Here is a 14,699-nt window from a genome sequence, read left to right on the forward strand (position 1 = left end):
AAGGATAAAAGAGGTCATTCCTTTGAAGAAGGCAGGTTCCTACATCCATTTTTTTTTCAGTGAAAAGAATATATAGATTACAATACATATATGCAATATACATAATATACACTACATAGTATAGAGTATATATGTTATATATATAGCATGTACATAGGTTTTATATATAGAAAATGTACAAGTAGATTGAAATTCAAAGCACCCACAGCTGCTCGTACCCCAGAAGAGGGATGTCCGACCAGCGCTTCCAAAGCGCTTCCCAAGGACTAGCATCTCCCTGAGCAGCTTTACTCCCCCTCCACCTCCAGCTGAAGGGCCGCGTCTTTGCCCCGGGCCCAGGCACCAAAACCCGGCGCTGCGGCACCTTCCCCAAGGTCAGGGCCGAGGCCGCCCCCCGCCCTCCACAGCCCGGCCCAGGTTTTCTCTCATGATGCCCTTCATAAAGGTTAATGGAGAAAATGCAAATCCAAGAGGAGAGAGGACCGCAACGCGGCGGCGCGGCAAGGGACTCCCTCAGGCCCCGCGATGGCGGGAAGGCGAAGCCCCGGCCGGGCGAACCCCCTCCCCTCAGGCCGCCGGAGCCGGCCGTGCTGCGGCAAGGGCCACCGCGGGGTCCCCGGGCGGCGGAGGGGCGGACGGCCCCACTGTCCCCGGAGAGGCGGGGCCCCGGCAAACACCCCCCTCCCCTAAGCCGCCGGCTGAGCCTTAACAGGTAACGGAGGAGGCGCGACCGCCGCAGGGTCGGGGCGGGATCTGCTTCCTGGGTTTCCTTTCGCTTCGGCGGGGGCCGCCGCGCCGTGAGGGGCCGGGCCGGGCTGGGCTGGGCTGGGCTGGGCTGGGCTGGCCTGGGCGCACCTGGGCCGGGCCGGGCCCGCCCTCTCGCCGCGCCCTTCCCGCCGCGCCCTTCCCGCCCCGCCGGGTGTCAGTGTCCGCTGACGCCGTCTCCGCCCTCGCCCGTAGGAGCCGCGGCGAGGCGATGGTGCCGGTGTGCGGCGGGGCGGGCAGCCGCCTGCTCCGGATGGCAGGGGCCGGCCGTAGGTCGCTTCTCCTCAGCGTCACCCGGGGCCGCAGCTGCCAGGCGGGGGGAAGCCCGGCCAGCCACGGCAGGGCCCTGGCCGTCAAAAAGCGGGGCTACGACATCACCAGGAACCCTCACCTCAACAAGGTCGGTGCCGCTGAGGGTTTGGTTTCCAGGGGCGTGAGCGGCCCTGGGTGAGAGGGAGGGGAGAGGGGCTCGGTGGCGGCCGGCGGGGTGGATGGCAGGTGCGGGAAGGTGCTTGTCATGGATGGCAGGTGTCCTGGTTCCTGAGTATTCCAGCGGCGCTGGCAGTGTCCTTCACCGGCAGGCAGCCCCGCTCCGAAAAGGGGATGAAGTGCTGGGGGTCGGCGGGGGATCGGTCACACATTGACCTGAACAGAGCATGGGGTGAGTTTTATAGGTGCCCGCCTGATGGTTCAGCATCGGTGGCTCCTTCGAAGCCGGTCGCCTGGCTTCCCTCGCTCCGCTGTGGCTGCTGCGGTGGTGGCACTGGAAGAGCCTGTGTAGGGCAGAAGTGCCTTTGGCTGGGACCTGAAGCCATTTGCCTGAATCATGAATGAATGGGGCAGGAGGAAGCATGGCCTCTCCTGAAAGTCCAATACAAAAACCGGGGGTATTTTGATACGTGTTGTATTATGTGTGTAGCAGTGGAACTGATCATTTACACCTTCCTGTTAAAACAAGCATGTGTGGTTCTTTTTGTAAATCTTCTTCCATAGCATATCCATAGCAATATGCATTCTACTACCGAAACAGTATGTTTTGCTGGGATGAAGATGTAGTCATGTTCAATACTGAGGAAACCTCAACATTAAAAAAAAAAAAAGCTTTTGGAGAAAGGTTTTCAACAACGTCTGTAGGGTGTATAAAAGGAGAACCTGTGGTTTAGCCCCACGCTACTTTTCCATCCTTTTTGCCATAATTTGAAGGCAAAAAAAACCCCAACTGGATGTAAATTTTGGGATCAAATATGTCAGATTCAAGAAAGCTGGATTCTGGTTTCTTGTATTAATATTGCTAGAAATAACTACAAATATGTTAATTTCCTCAAAAATAAGCAGATATTAAACATGGTATTGGTAGTTGATGGGGCTTTGAATATTTGTTGTCAGCTTGGTGTGTAGTTATCCAGTATATGAGCCTCCTGTGTCGTCTTCTGGACTGGAGACTCTCTGGGTGACAACTCTTACTTTGTGTAGTAGGCTCTACGCTGGGATGCATCTCCTGGTACTGTTTCAGCATCCGTAGAGGTGCACCCCTAAGGACCACAGCATGCCATGACACAGCTTGTTACTGAATAGGCAACAACTTTGTAAGCAATCTGATTTGAGTTGTGATGCAGTGCGCAGGCTTCAGTGTAAGGCTGAAGAGAAGAGGAATTGCCAACTATCTCATAAGCAACAGTAATTCATCAGCATTAAGTGGTTTCGATGGGGTTTTCTTCAGCATCTGGCTTATTCTCTTGGGTGTTCGATGATTGTTACAAAGAGTGACATAGCTAATGTTTCTAGTAGTCTTACATATGTCAACTTGAACTGAAAAATTAATACTTGGACCTTTGCTCAGTGTAATGCAATAATAACACACAAACAGTTGAATGTCACATGTTTTAAATTGATCTGGCTTCTGCAGAAGTAGATTTTGAACGTCCCATTTGATAATTTTCAGAACTGAAGCTTTTCTAAGGTGTCTTCCCCCCTTCTGGTGAAATATTTTTCTTTAAATGAAATTTTGGTCCGTGTGGAGAGAAGGGAAGAAAACTGCTTCTGTTAGAGGTAAAATATATTCTAGCTTGCCATGTTTAATTGGCCATGCGAAATCTCCCAGCTGGTCTCCAGCCTGGATGTTTGCTGTTTATGCTGTTGTGTTCCTCTGTCAGTACAGACCTTAGAATCATTGATATAGTCATCTACAAGACATTCAAGTGAGGACAGAAATGGCTGACATCCGTGGTAAGAGATAAGGACTCCCTGTTTATCTACCTAGGTAACTAGTCATTAGTGAATGCTAAGGGTCTCTTTCCAAACTTTTTTAAACAGGCTTCTATTTCTTTGTTGCTGTTACCAGTTTGTTGTAGTTTCTAAGGAATTAACTGTGTTCTAGTGAAACGAGATACTTCAGACAGTTTGTACGTCGTCAAGGTATGATTGATGGCCCTTTGGTCTGCTGTGCTGCAGTGGTGTAGTGGTGTAGGTCAGAATTAGGGATCTCAGTAGGTTTCCAGCTGCTGTGCTCTCATCACGTAGCGATTACTGTTTACCCCTTTGGTAGCTAAATGTGAGCATGGGGTCGTTGCCATTTTTCTGCTGTGGATCTTACTTTAATCTAAGCTTTCACTTGATCGAAGGCTGTTCTGCAGGGAATGTTCTTTACATCTCTCCAAGAACCTCTGAAAAATTTTTTCAGAAGTGAGGCTTTGGGCAGCGTGTTTTGCTGCTTTGCTCAATGCCTGGGCTGTCTTACAGCTTTTGGGTGAAGTTCAAAGTGTCAGTCTAAAGCTACGAAGTGTGTGGTATTTATTCAATGAAGACTATGTCCCTCCAGCTGAATCACAGACAGATTTACAGTCTGAGGTTATTGGTCCAAGTCTTTGCTTACGTGGTTGAAGGTGCTTTGAGGAAGAAGCAGACTCAGAAGTTGCTGCTGCCAGGTTCTCTGTAATACCCTAAATATCTGTAAAAGTGGGCTGTCCTCTGAGAAGCTCCTCTGTTTTCCAAATCTACCTGAGAAGAAAAAAATAAATAGAAAAAACTGGTGATGGATGTAAGAAATTTGCAGTTGTTTCTTTCCTTTGGTCACTGTTTACTATGTGAAGTTGGCTGTTTTTTCTGATGTAAAGGAATTGAATTCCTGAATATTGATCAAGGGTGCCATCAGTGTATGGATTGTAAATGGGTTATCTCCAGTCCTTAAATTATTTGGCCAGTCCATGCATTGTGTATAAGAGCTTGCTTATAAGACTAGGCATTTGGGGGAAAATTTAGAGCAAAAGAACTGTCTTGCAGTTCAGGGAAGACTGGGTTCCATCTCTGAGACTGGGTTTGATTATGTCTCGGGCTGTCTGTGTGACATTGGGGAAGTCACATGCAAGGAAATCTTGCAGCTTAAATCCTTGTACAGTGGGAGGAACTTTGAAGACAGAACCGGTTATGCTTCATCTCTGCTGATGAGACTGTAAGTGCACTCTATTTTTTCTGTACTATTCAGATATGGTTCTTCCTTCTGTTTGCAAGTATTACAGCCCCTGTCTGATCTAAGGGCACAACTTGGGAAATGGCAGCATTCTACTGAGGGGTTCTTGTGGCCTTAAAAGGTGATAGCAGTTGTTCTCAGTTGACAGAACAGTCTCAGAAATAATAGGAGGATTAGGAAGAGCTTGTTGCATGTTTTTGTGCAGTAGTTCTTCTTTTCCTGCCTTTGAATGCTGCAAAGTTGGAAAATGTTGGAAAATGGTTAACAGTGTCAGGTAACCACAGAGAACCGGTAAGAGTGTTCTGTGGCAATCCAAGTGCAAGCTGGATTCCAGGAGGGTTTGTTAGAAGCTTTGGCCATGTGTAAGGGACTTGCTGGCAGGGCAGCAGCAGTGCTGGACTTGCCGAGAGACAAGTCTGTTCTACTGAGGGGCTTCAGCCTTGTGAAAAGCTAATTCAACACTCGGATTCTGGGAGGAAAGACAAGGTACCTCTTACCCACTACCTTATTTATCCAGGTTTCCTTGTGTTTGGTGTGCTAAAGGCCATGTTGTGTCCGCTCTCTGACGTGCAATTCTGCCCATCTCAGTTGTGCTGCTCATGATTCCCCAGTTCTTCCAGGGACTCCACGAAATCCATGTGCCCTCTCTGTGTTCTAACAGACACAGACCGAGCTGGACAATTCCCAGTTTGACCACACACCTGTAGGGACTCAAATCTTGTTCATGCCATCCAACTGTTTTTTTCAATTGGAAGGTTGACAGCACTTCATGCATTTTGCTGGAAGTCCTCATTTTGAGATAAATCATGCCTGCTTGGAGATGTGCCATCACAAACAGATGCAGAACTGGAGGTCACAGTTTGTTTTCAGAGTGGCAGGATATTGCTGTATTTGAAGGGTTGAGATAATACGCTAAACTTTTTCACGAGGTGCAGTGCAGGCATCAGAATTCGGGGCCTTCTGTGTACATCTGGATAATACCTGGTAGTCTTTTGATCTGCATGCATGCTCTCTATTTCTTTTCATGGAATGTGTCATAATGAAGTACAAAAAAAACCCCCACCAAACCAAAAATCCCCAACAAAACAAAATTACCAGTCTGGATCTGTAAGAATGAAACTTTAAAGAATTGCTGTAGGTTTCTGCAGTGTTTTTGGAATGTACATATCATTAAAATACAGAAAGTGTGTTTGTCCTTCAGCTTTGCAGGGATCAGAATTGAACTAAAGGAGGGTTCTTTGGACATAGTGTCAGTAATTTGCCACTGCAGCTGAGAATGAAATGATATAGTCTTGCATGTGGCTGTACTCTGCAACTGTGGTGAAACAGGCCTAAAATTAGCTGGATTTGTAAAATGATTGCATTTAAACAGAATTAGTAATGAGCACTAGAACAGTGCGTCTGAAATGGCAGGTGGCAAGATCAAGTCTAGGCAGGATTCTGTTTTTAAATTAATAAATCTCCTCTCTAACTCCACAAGGTTATATTCTTACAACTAGAGTTTCCAGTTGGTTAGCTTTAGGTCTAGATAGACATGTAACTACTGAGGCAGGCACAGTGAAAGTGGCTCCCAGCATTTGTTAACTTAACCATCTGTTCCTGCTTTGCAAAGTAAGGGTGTGAGGTGGGCAGAGTTTGGAGGTTCCCCTCTTATTTTTCAGGAGTCTATAGCTATTCAGACAAGTTTTAGGGGACAAGTTTCAGGCTGGACAAGTTAATTTAAAAAAAAATAATTAAAAAATCCATTGAGGGTTACTAAATACACTAAAATCACACCTAGCTTAGAAAGTCCCCAAACTGAAAATGATGAAAGGGTGGGAGCGCGCAGGGGGAGAATATCGTATTTACCTGTGCTATTTACTCTTCTTAAGGCTTACAGTTGTTGCTGGAGACAGGATGCTCATGTAGATGAACTGACCTGATAGGACTCTCGTATATCTAGGGATATCAAACAAGACGCTGTCGTGGCCAAACCCTGCAGCACATGGGCCACTTCAGACCCAAGCCAAGCCATAGCTGAGAGACCTCTTTATCAAATCATGCTCTAAGTCTTCTGGAGTTGAAACGTGAGTCAGCTGAGCACTGTGCAGTGTGGTGAGCCTTCGATGGTGTCTGGGCCAGAGAGGGTGTTTTCATCTTTTTACTTCTTTATTTCATCAGTTAAGCCTTGGTATATCACCATTGCCTTCAGTGGAAGCAAGCAGGAGATGAGGTTTGGCCCAGTGTTTTGGCAAATGTGGTGGTGTTCTGGAAATATAATTGCTCAAATAGATTTGTTTTGGCCTTCATCCTGGTGTATGGAGTTTCATTTTTGTTTGTTCGGTGTTAATGTGAAGCATATCTGGTTTTGAGTCCAAAGTATCTTTTGGCAATTGCATTTCCTGATGTTTTGGTACCAAAGAACTTGTCGTTATGGTGTGGTCAGCAAACTAAGCCCAGACTAAATCTATCGGTGCTTCTGGTATAGGCAGCAGCATGCAAAAGTCCCTTTGCTTCCCCAGCTTGGAATCCGGTCCATCTCCCATATCGTAGCCAAACCAGGAGGCCATCTGTCTTCCTGTCCCTCTTGCCAATGCTGTTGCTCTCCCATTTGGGACACCACTAATGCTTTGGGAGTAGAGTTCTTGTGCAAAAGCTTGGAAGTGCAGAGGAAGTCTGTTGCTGCCAAGGTGAGAGGGGTGCTGATGCAGACCCTGCCTCTGTCTGTGTTGTACTAACCTTCTGATACGTTGGTCCTTGTTTCGCCTTTAGCCCTTGTAAACGCAGAGATCTTGGAAGTATTGGTTGGGCAGCTTTTATGAATGTTGAGTTTATACTTACAGTCACTATAAGATAATAAAAATAAATTGTGTTTGCACGAAAATACTTGTTTCTGTTTTCTGAGCAGTTTATATTATAAAAATACCTTTAAAACTGCCTTTAAGTTGTGGAAAGTCATCAGTTTGGCAGCTGCATATGCTGCTTTCTTTTCATCATGCCCTTTCTTTTAGAGAAGCCTTAATCCTTACACCAGGCTTGTTTTGGTAGGGCAGAGCCAAGACTGAATGTAGCTCTCGTTTCATAGGGTGGACTGGTTTTTTTGGCACTTGAATAAGAATTGCACTTACTTAGATAACACAGACTGTTTGATAAATACTATAAAAATTGATATTGTTGCAGTTAGAATGGATCTAGGGCTGAATGTTACAGCTTGTTCAGCATTACTCTTCATTACGTCGAGTGAAACATGTGGCAAGCCACCAGTTGATTACTTTGGAAGCACTGTGGATGTTGGCAAGAAGATGAAGCATATTATATGTGGGGCTGGTCCTGTAAACAGTCTTCACTCCAGTGACCTCAGCAGACTTCAAGCCTTGCCACACGTAGGTAGCATGACGTATAATGTCATTGATATTAGAAACTGTGTGCTGCTGTATTTTGAGATGAGTCATTGGTGTTCGTCAGAATTAGTGATGATTTAACCAAAGCTGCTGAAAGGGAGTGCTAATTCACAACATGAAGAGCAATATTTTGTGGCTGGGTTTTGATTTCAGATGGATTTGCCATGTAGTAAGATTTCTACTAGAGATCCAGTCCAGTAGCTTTGTCGTGCTGTGTGGCAGAGTTTGACTCCTGAATTTGTGCTTTTTGTGTGTCATAAATAAATATCTGGCACTTCCTGAACAAAACTGGACCTAGAGCAAATTCTATTTGACTTGATTTTGGATAAAGAGAATGTAAACTGAATTCCTCTTTAGTTTCTGTAGCAGACACCTCCAGAGGAACACTCTAGCTGCTGTTACTGACATTCATTCAGAGCTGCGAAAGGAGAGTCTTTAACAGAGAGACAAACCAACCTAGCAACTTCATAGGAACAAGAGATGGAAACTCCTCAGTGACTCCACTGCTCTGATTTGAAGTATGATGGTTAGAGAAACTGAGTTCTTGGGATCCTGAGGTTTGGGTCTCAATGAACCATCTCCCTCCTCCTAGGGAGAAAAGCCCCCCAGCTGCTCGGACAGTGTGATCTGTATACCTGAAAAAAACAAACTACACCAACTCTCTAATAGAGTTTTACTTTAGTGAGAGTAGCTCTGTTATAAGGTGGGAGTGTTTTATATACACACTGAGTGTCTTGTATAAAAAATGCTGCTTTGCCCTAGTTTTATCACTTCAGTGTACTGAAATTGTAAGTGTCAAAAATGAGGGTTTAGGCTTACAGCAGACATAGATATGCAAGATCACTTTATAAACTTACATGATGACCTCAGCTGTGTAGTTTGACCATTAATCTGTATCTCACATCACCATATACCTAGTCTCTGTTCTGTTTTTCATCTGCTGACACAATCAAGTGCAGTATGGTATTTCTTAAAATCAAATTCCATAGCCTGCGTATGCTATGGAACAGAGCATAATAAATACAAATGGTGCTGGTTTTTTTTTTTTTTGCTTTTTTTTTAATTTTTTTTTTTATTTAGAGCACAATAAATGAGATTCAACATAATAAGGGAGTTTTTCAGTTTAATACACAGTAGCAATCTTCTTGCTGTACACTGTTTGTCCCCTCTTGTTCCCCTCCTGGATCCCACAAGTAATTCTTAGTTTTCAGGGCATCTGCAGAACCTTGCATATAATTAACCTTTTTTAAAATTTATTTTCTCTTTAATAAGAAAGCATACTGGAACAAAGCGTACATAGTCATCTTTCCATTGACTAGATGTGTTTTACTGACAGACTTGTGCTCCAGCACTGTTCCACAGTTATGAATAAGGTGGACAGAGATGCACCTGATGCTCACAAAGAAAGAATTGGGCTCCATAGATTTGTTTATCTGAGAGCCTGGTTTGAGCCTGCTGTAAGCCATAGCTAGTTCCTGTGAGTTGCAGGAGAACCAGGATTTAATCCATGAACTGTTAACAGACAGCTGCACTCTGTTGATACTGTTTGCTTCAGGGGGAAGTTATGATTGTTTATAATATTTAGGCTCCTCTGGGGCTTTGGGATAGTTTTCTTTCTCTGACTTGCTATAAGTGATGCTGATTTACCTTTTCCCAACCCCACAACTTGCCTGGCTGATGTGCAGTGCTGTGCAAACCTCTGCTTTTGGTAGCTCTCCTGTGGTTTCGGTGTTTTACTCGTTCTTTACCTCAAAGAGTACCACTGCCAGCATGTGCCCCCATGCAGGCAGTGCACAGGCATTTCTAGCACCGAGCCTCTTGCAGATTTAGGATCTGGAGTTTGATGTTGGAGCTGCCCGTGCACCTGCCTGCTGTAGCTGGAAACTGGACACTGGCCTGCACAGGAGAACCCTTGCCTCTACCTAACTCTGATTAAATGCCATGCAGGAGTACAGATTGTCCAGTTCCATTGATTTATTTCTAATCAAGGGAGCAGGAAGCTAAGCGGCACGTGGTTATTTTAATTACCTTTGGGGTTCTGGATCCAGAAATACTTCTACACTGGCAAAACCTAAGAGAAAAATCAGGCTGAAAAAACCCAAAGTTTTTGCTTTGTCTTTTACTTTTCCTCTGTTACTTATTTTTCTGTCTCTTCCTCACTGGCTTATCAGACCTGCTATCAAACCTTGAACAGCCTATTGTAGCTTTCACCCAAATAAATCCTTTTGGGACAGACTTAGCTTTAGAGCTGTTGTGAGCAGGTCAGACAGGCCTTGATGCTTGGGGGAGAATAAACAGTGTGCTCTAATTCCTTCTCTTTCAATAGAGGGCTTAGCATAACAGCAAACTTGACTACTTTCAGCTTATAATGTGCTCTAGTAGACATGATAAGCATGTTTTTAATTTTTAACCTCCTCTTTGAGGCCTGGGATGACACTTGCTATCTGTCTCCCCAAATAACATGATATTTTGATAAATGACTTATGTATTGTCAGCCTAATGCAATATCTTTATTTTTAAAATGTTTTAAATGGCAACACTTTTTATAGTTCTGTGGCTGCCAAACACAAAACTCGAACATAAACTGAGCAGACTGGGGTTCTGACAAAGAAAATAAAGCCAACGCAAAAGTTTTCTGCATATCAACATTTTCTGCTTCACTTCACTTTACAGCTCTGTTGCTCATATATCCTTCTTCAACACATGGAACCAGAACAGATTTTCAGTAAACTTCGGTGTTGTATATAAAAAAAGATTAGCTCCACATCTCAGAGCGATTTTTTTCTGTGTGTCAGGCTTATAAAGTGATAGGTCTGTTTTGTAATACGTCCATATGGGTTAACTCTGTTCAGCCTCGTAAAACGTGTAGTTAAGGCTTTGCTGTGTTTCTCAACATAGGAAGGAATTAGTTATTTTGAATACAGCCGTGTTATGTTCTCCTGGACAAGACATCTTGAACTTTAACTCTTTGGCTTGGCTAATGGATTTGTCACTTCCCCTTGTGGTTAAATTCATTATGGAAACTGTTAAACTCTGTTTAATCTTCATTTGAAGGGTTTGATGTTAAACTGGCAGGTAATTTTAGCTGTGATTATTTGCAAATAAGAGAATGTATCGTATGTGCCAAATCCTGTAATTTTTGGAAGTGTCCAGATATTAAGACTTTCTGTTGTCAGGATGGTGTAAGCATGTAAGCGAGGCAAGGGCTGGAGGGAGAAATAATTTATTTTATTAGGCCAACTGATTTAGATGGGAGAGTAGGAAAGAATTAAAACCAGGGATTTTCATGTTCATAGCCCTTCTTCTGGCAACTCATTTTTTTTTTTATCCCCAACTAGATCAATTGGTCCAATCAACAAAAAACAACAACAAAAAAAATCACCCTACCCTAAACAAAAAAAACCCCACCCTCTCCCTGTTAGCCATTTTGTACCGCACAGGGAATTAGATGTCTTCATGTTGCCACTTGTGTCTGTTGCTAATTGCTGGGATAAAACAAGTGCATCTGTAAATCAGATCCCTTGATGATGATTATTGGAGGGACAAGGCCCTTCTCGCCCCTAATACTCTAGGAAGGTTTCTAAATCTAGCCATAAAATGAGCCACATAACAAAAATTACTTGCTGAAGTGCTAAGTCTGAATATGGTGTTAAAAAAAAACAAAACAAACCCCCAACAAAACAAAAAAACCCAACCAAACCTAAATATAATCTAAAAATGTCTTGTATCTCCCACTGATTTTGATTTTTTTTTTTTTTTTTTTAAACAAACCCTCCTTAAAACAAAAAAAAACCCAAAAACCAGCTGGGAGGGCGAACCATTTGTGCTAGTGCACTGTGAACAAAGTCTGAATTCCAGCAGACACTCTTGTAGGGAAGAGAAAAGGGTTGTACAATGGTTGCAGGAGCGTGAAGGATGCTCATCCTTGTACTGGAATAGTTTAGTAGTTTAGGCGGTTACTGGGTGAGACACAATTTGCACAAGAGGATCTGAACGTGTTTGAAGTGCTGAGGATAGTGGGAAGAGCAGTGAAACTCCTCTCTTCCCCCCAGTGCCGGGCAGATGGCTTGGTATGATGGGAAGTGATGATAAATGTGACCATGTGCTCCAGGTAGGTATGGCTAAGAGAAAACTTTCCAGGCTGATCCTAACGCAGAATGGCTTGTGTTCTGTGGTCTCTGCTACCTTAGACTCACTAGTGAATCTGCTTACACTGTGTTTAACTGTGATTTACTTGATGAGCTTATAAGACACCAAACTCAATTGCTCAAAGGTAATAAAAAAATGTTTTTCCATCTCAAGTTTGGAAGATCTTCAGTGCACGTACTGCAGAGACTTGTTTCTCATTGCACACGTGCAACAGATTCCTCTTAGGTTTGGTAAATTGCCCAGGTTGTGATGTGCAACAGTATTTATTAGAAGGAGACATGTGTGACATGCCTTTCCCTCCATGGGCTGATGCCAACAGCTTTTACTGGCTTATGTCTAGGGAGAAAAAAAATGCTTGCAACAGCACAGAGGTCTCCCTGAGCATTGCTCTTTGGTTTCTGAGGGGCAGCATAGACTTAAACCTTTGGGAGGCTTTCCACTGATTTCAGTGAAGGTTGCATCATGCCTTTTTTTAAATATAGGAAAAAGCAACTGCATCATTCAAGATGTGAGATTATTTGATGTCTAAAGGATAAGATTAAAGATAGTATAGTGTGAAATTTTACCATCTTGCTCTGTTAATAGATAGTAATTCAAATGGAAGCAAATGTCAAAAATTGTGCTTAGAAAATCTCCAAGCAAAATGGAATTTGTCAATATCATCAATTTCTACTGATACAAAATCATGTGAAGGCTCCATAGTCGTGTGTGCCAAAAATCAAAAGTCCTTTTCATATTCTTTATCTTAGCATTATCTGTCCAAGCTCATTCATCTTCCTTATGAGCTTTGAAGTAACCAACTCAGTGATGCCTTTCCATGCCAAAAGCTGTCCTCTGGTATGCAGGCAAGAAGAGCTGGACTTCCTCACAAGAGCTGCTGGAGGTAAAACTAGGATACTGAGCGAGATATCACTGAGAGCTTGAAGCTGCCTTGGAGAGTTCTTGTAGTAGATTAATAAAACTTACAAAAGTGCCTTTGAATTGTGACCTTCCATGTGTCCACTGGTCAAGGGTAACTGGGATTATGAAAACAGAATGAAGGCATGACTGATGCTTGCTGAAATTGGGCCACTCTCCCTACGGGCAAGTAATTGTTTTGGATTTAACATGTTAACTGTATTTGAAGTCATAACAAACTCATTTCTCCTAGAAATAGAAGTGATGCAAAGGTGCTGGAAAGAAGCAGCAAGACTGGCTGCTGCTGGAAAGTAAGTTTAGTGTTAGCCACTTTTTAAAGTTAATTGCATTTAAAGATAAGCTTTAATGGATTTGGCAGTGAGAGTGCAACTGTAACCAGATCTTGTTGTTTTGTACAAGTGCCTTTCAGGTTTCTCTGCAAGGTCAAATGTCCTATTGACTGGCAGCTGGACTGCTTTGCTTGTGGGAATGTAACTGGTATTTCGTGGAGTTGCAAAATGAGTTTCCCGCTGCAGTCAAATATAAAAGTGTGTGAGAGTCCAGCAGTTTCACTTCCTGCAAAGCTGGAAACCCTTGTAGCATTTATTAGGATTTCCTGCAGGGAAAGAGGGATATTAATCTTGTTTGACTTACAGAAACATAATATTTTCACTGCAATTTGTAACACAGAGCAGGAAGTTTTCAATTAGTATTTCCTGAGGAATAGCAAATTCAGTAAAGTGGATGCTTTTAACTCTTTGCATTTTGCCAGAGAATAAATAAAGCAGCTCACAGGACCTTAAATGTTCCATAGCATTGGAGTAGGGAAGAAGAGCGGCGAATGAGGTTACAGATCTACGGGGAAGCAATGAACAGCTGAAACTGTTCTTGTGTCTTTCTCAATGTCTTTGCTTGTCATCATCATAATTTAATCTTTGAACTGCAGTACTGTATCAGGTGTGCTTGTGGGAGATATAAACCTCAGTCTTGTTGATAAAATAGTCACTTGGTCAGTTCACTGCTGGTTTTAATTTTCCTAGTGTTACAAAATTGCTCTCAAAGTCTGAGCTGATTGCAATGAACTCTGATTTGGGGCCCAGCCCAAATTTTCTTGAAGTCTTGGGACCCTCCGTCCTTTCAGGTTCGTAGTAATTTCATACTATGGAACGTGCTTTATGTCTCTTAGAGAGGCTTAAAACTTAACTTTGAGACATTACTTTCTCCTATCCAGGCAGAAGAATGTCGCTAGGGAAGGTGAGGCACTTGGGCTGAGGAGCCTCTAATATGTGAGTTTCCTGATCTGCCGTGTGCACGCGTGCATGCGTCTGTGGAGGTGGGACCATCTGGATACGTGTTATTCTGTGCATTGCAAATATTCCCATCTCCATTCTGGATGATATGTGGCCCTCCTGTCCCTTGAGTGTAAGGAGATCCCAGGGTGACCTGTTCACCCACAGACACCTGCACTGTCAATGTCTAAACAGCTGAGATACATTCATGCTGTGAATGGGCACACACTGGATGGCTTGTGCCGGTGTTGCTACTCTTTGTCACTGATGCTTCAGGTACTCTAGCAAATAATTTCCCTTCTGTGCTCATCTCCTGCCCAGAGCGTTGCTACACAGACCTCCTTTACGTAGTGGTCTTTGAAAACTGACTTTGTCCACCTGGTTGTAAAACCTTGTAGGCAAAAAGATACCAAAGGGCAAATAGCGCAGCAGTTCCTTTGAACCTGTTTCTTTGTACTCCCTGTTTTTGCTCACTGCTATTTTCCTGGATGTGGCTGGAGATCCTCTCTTTCCTCTGAAGAGATGGAGAAAGGGGCAGAGAGTGAAGATGAAAACAGGGAATAGAAGGACAAGCACAGGAGCTCTTTCCTGTGAGATGAGGAGGAGGCTTTATCGAGCCTGAATTCTGTTGCACATACTTCAATATTAAAGATAATCAAGTTACCTCTGAGGCTGAGGAATCTTTCCTGCCCTGTGTGTTGTATAAAGTGGGCAGAGACATTAAGGGTTTATAACTCAGTGTGGGAGATCCTG

At 43.6% G+C, this 14,699-nt stretch overlaps 1 protein-coding gene across 3 annotated transcripts in view; it reads left to right on the top strand.

Moving 5' to 3' along the window:
• The first annotated feature begins 497 nt into the window (after positions 1-497).
• The window catches only part of ME3 (malic enzyme 3), a 138,552-nt gene continuing 124,350 nt past the window's right edge, over positions 498-14,699 (top strand). The window contains exon 1 of one of the 3 annotated variants that reach the window (XM_075742489.1): positions 498-712. Coding sequence is in view for 2 of the 3 variants with exons in the window: in XM_075742487.1 (XP_075598602.1) it covers positions 977-1,165 (189 nt within the window). In the remaining variant the exon portion in view is untranslated. Of the gene's footprint in view, positions 713-740; positions 1,166-14,699 lie in introns of those variants that run through there. The other 2 variants (XM_075742487.1, XM_075742488.1) reach the window with 2 other exon arrangements.

This window comes from Balearica regulorum, chromosome 1 (genome assembly GCF_011004875.1).
Source record: "Balearica regulorum gibbericeps isolate bBalReg1 chromosome 1, bBalReg1.pri, whole genome shotgun sequence".
Lineage (NCBI taxonomy): Eukaryota > Metazoa > Chordata > Aves > Gruiformes > Gruidae > Balearica > Balearica regulorum.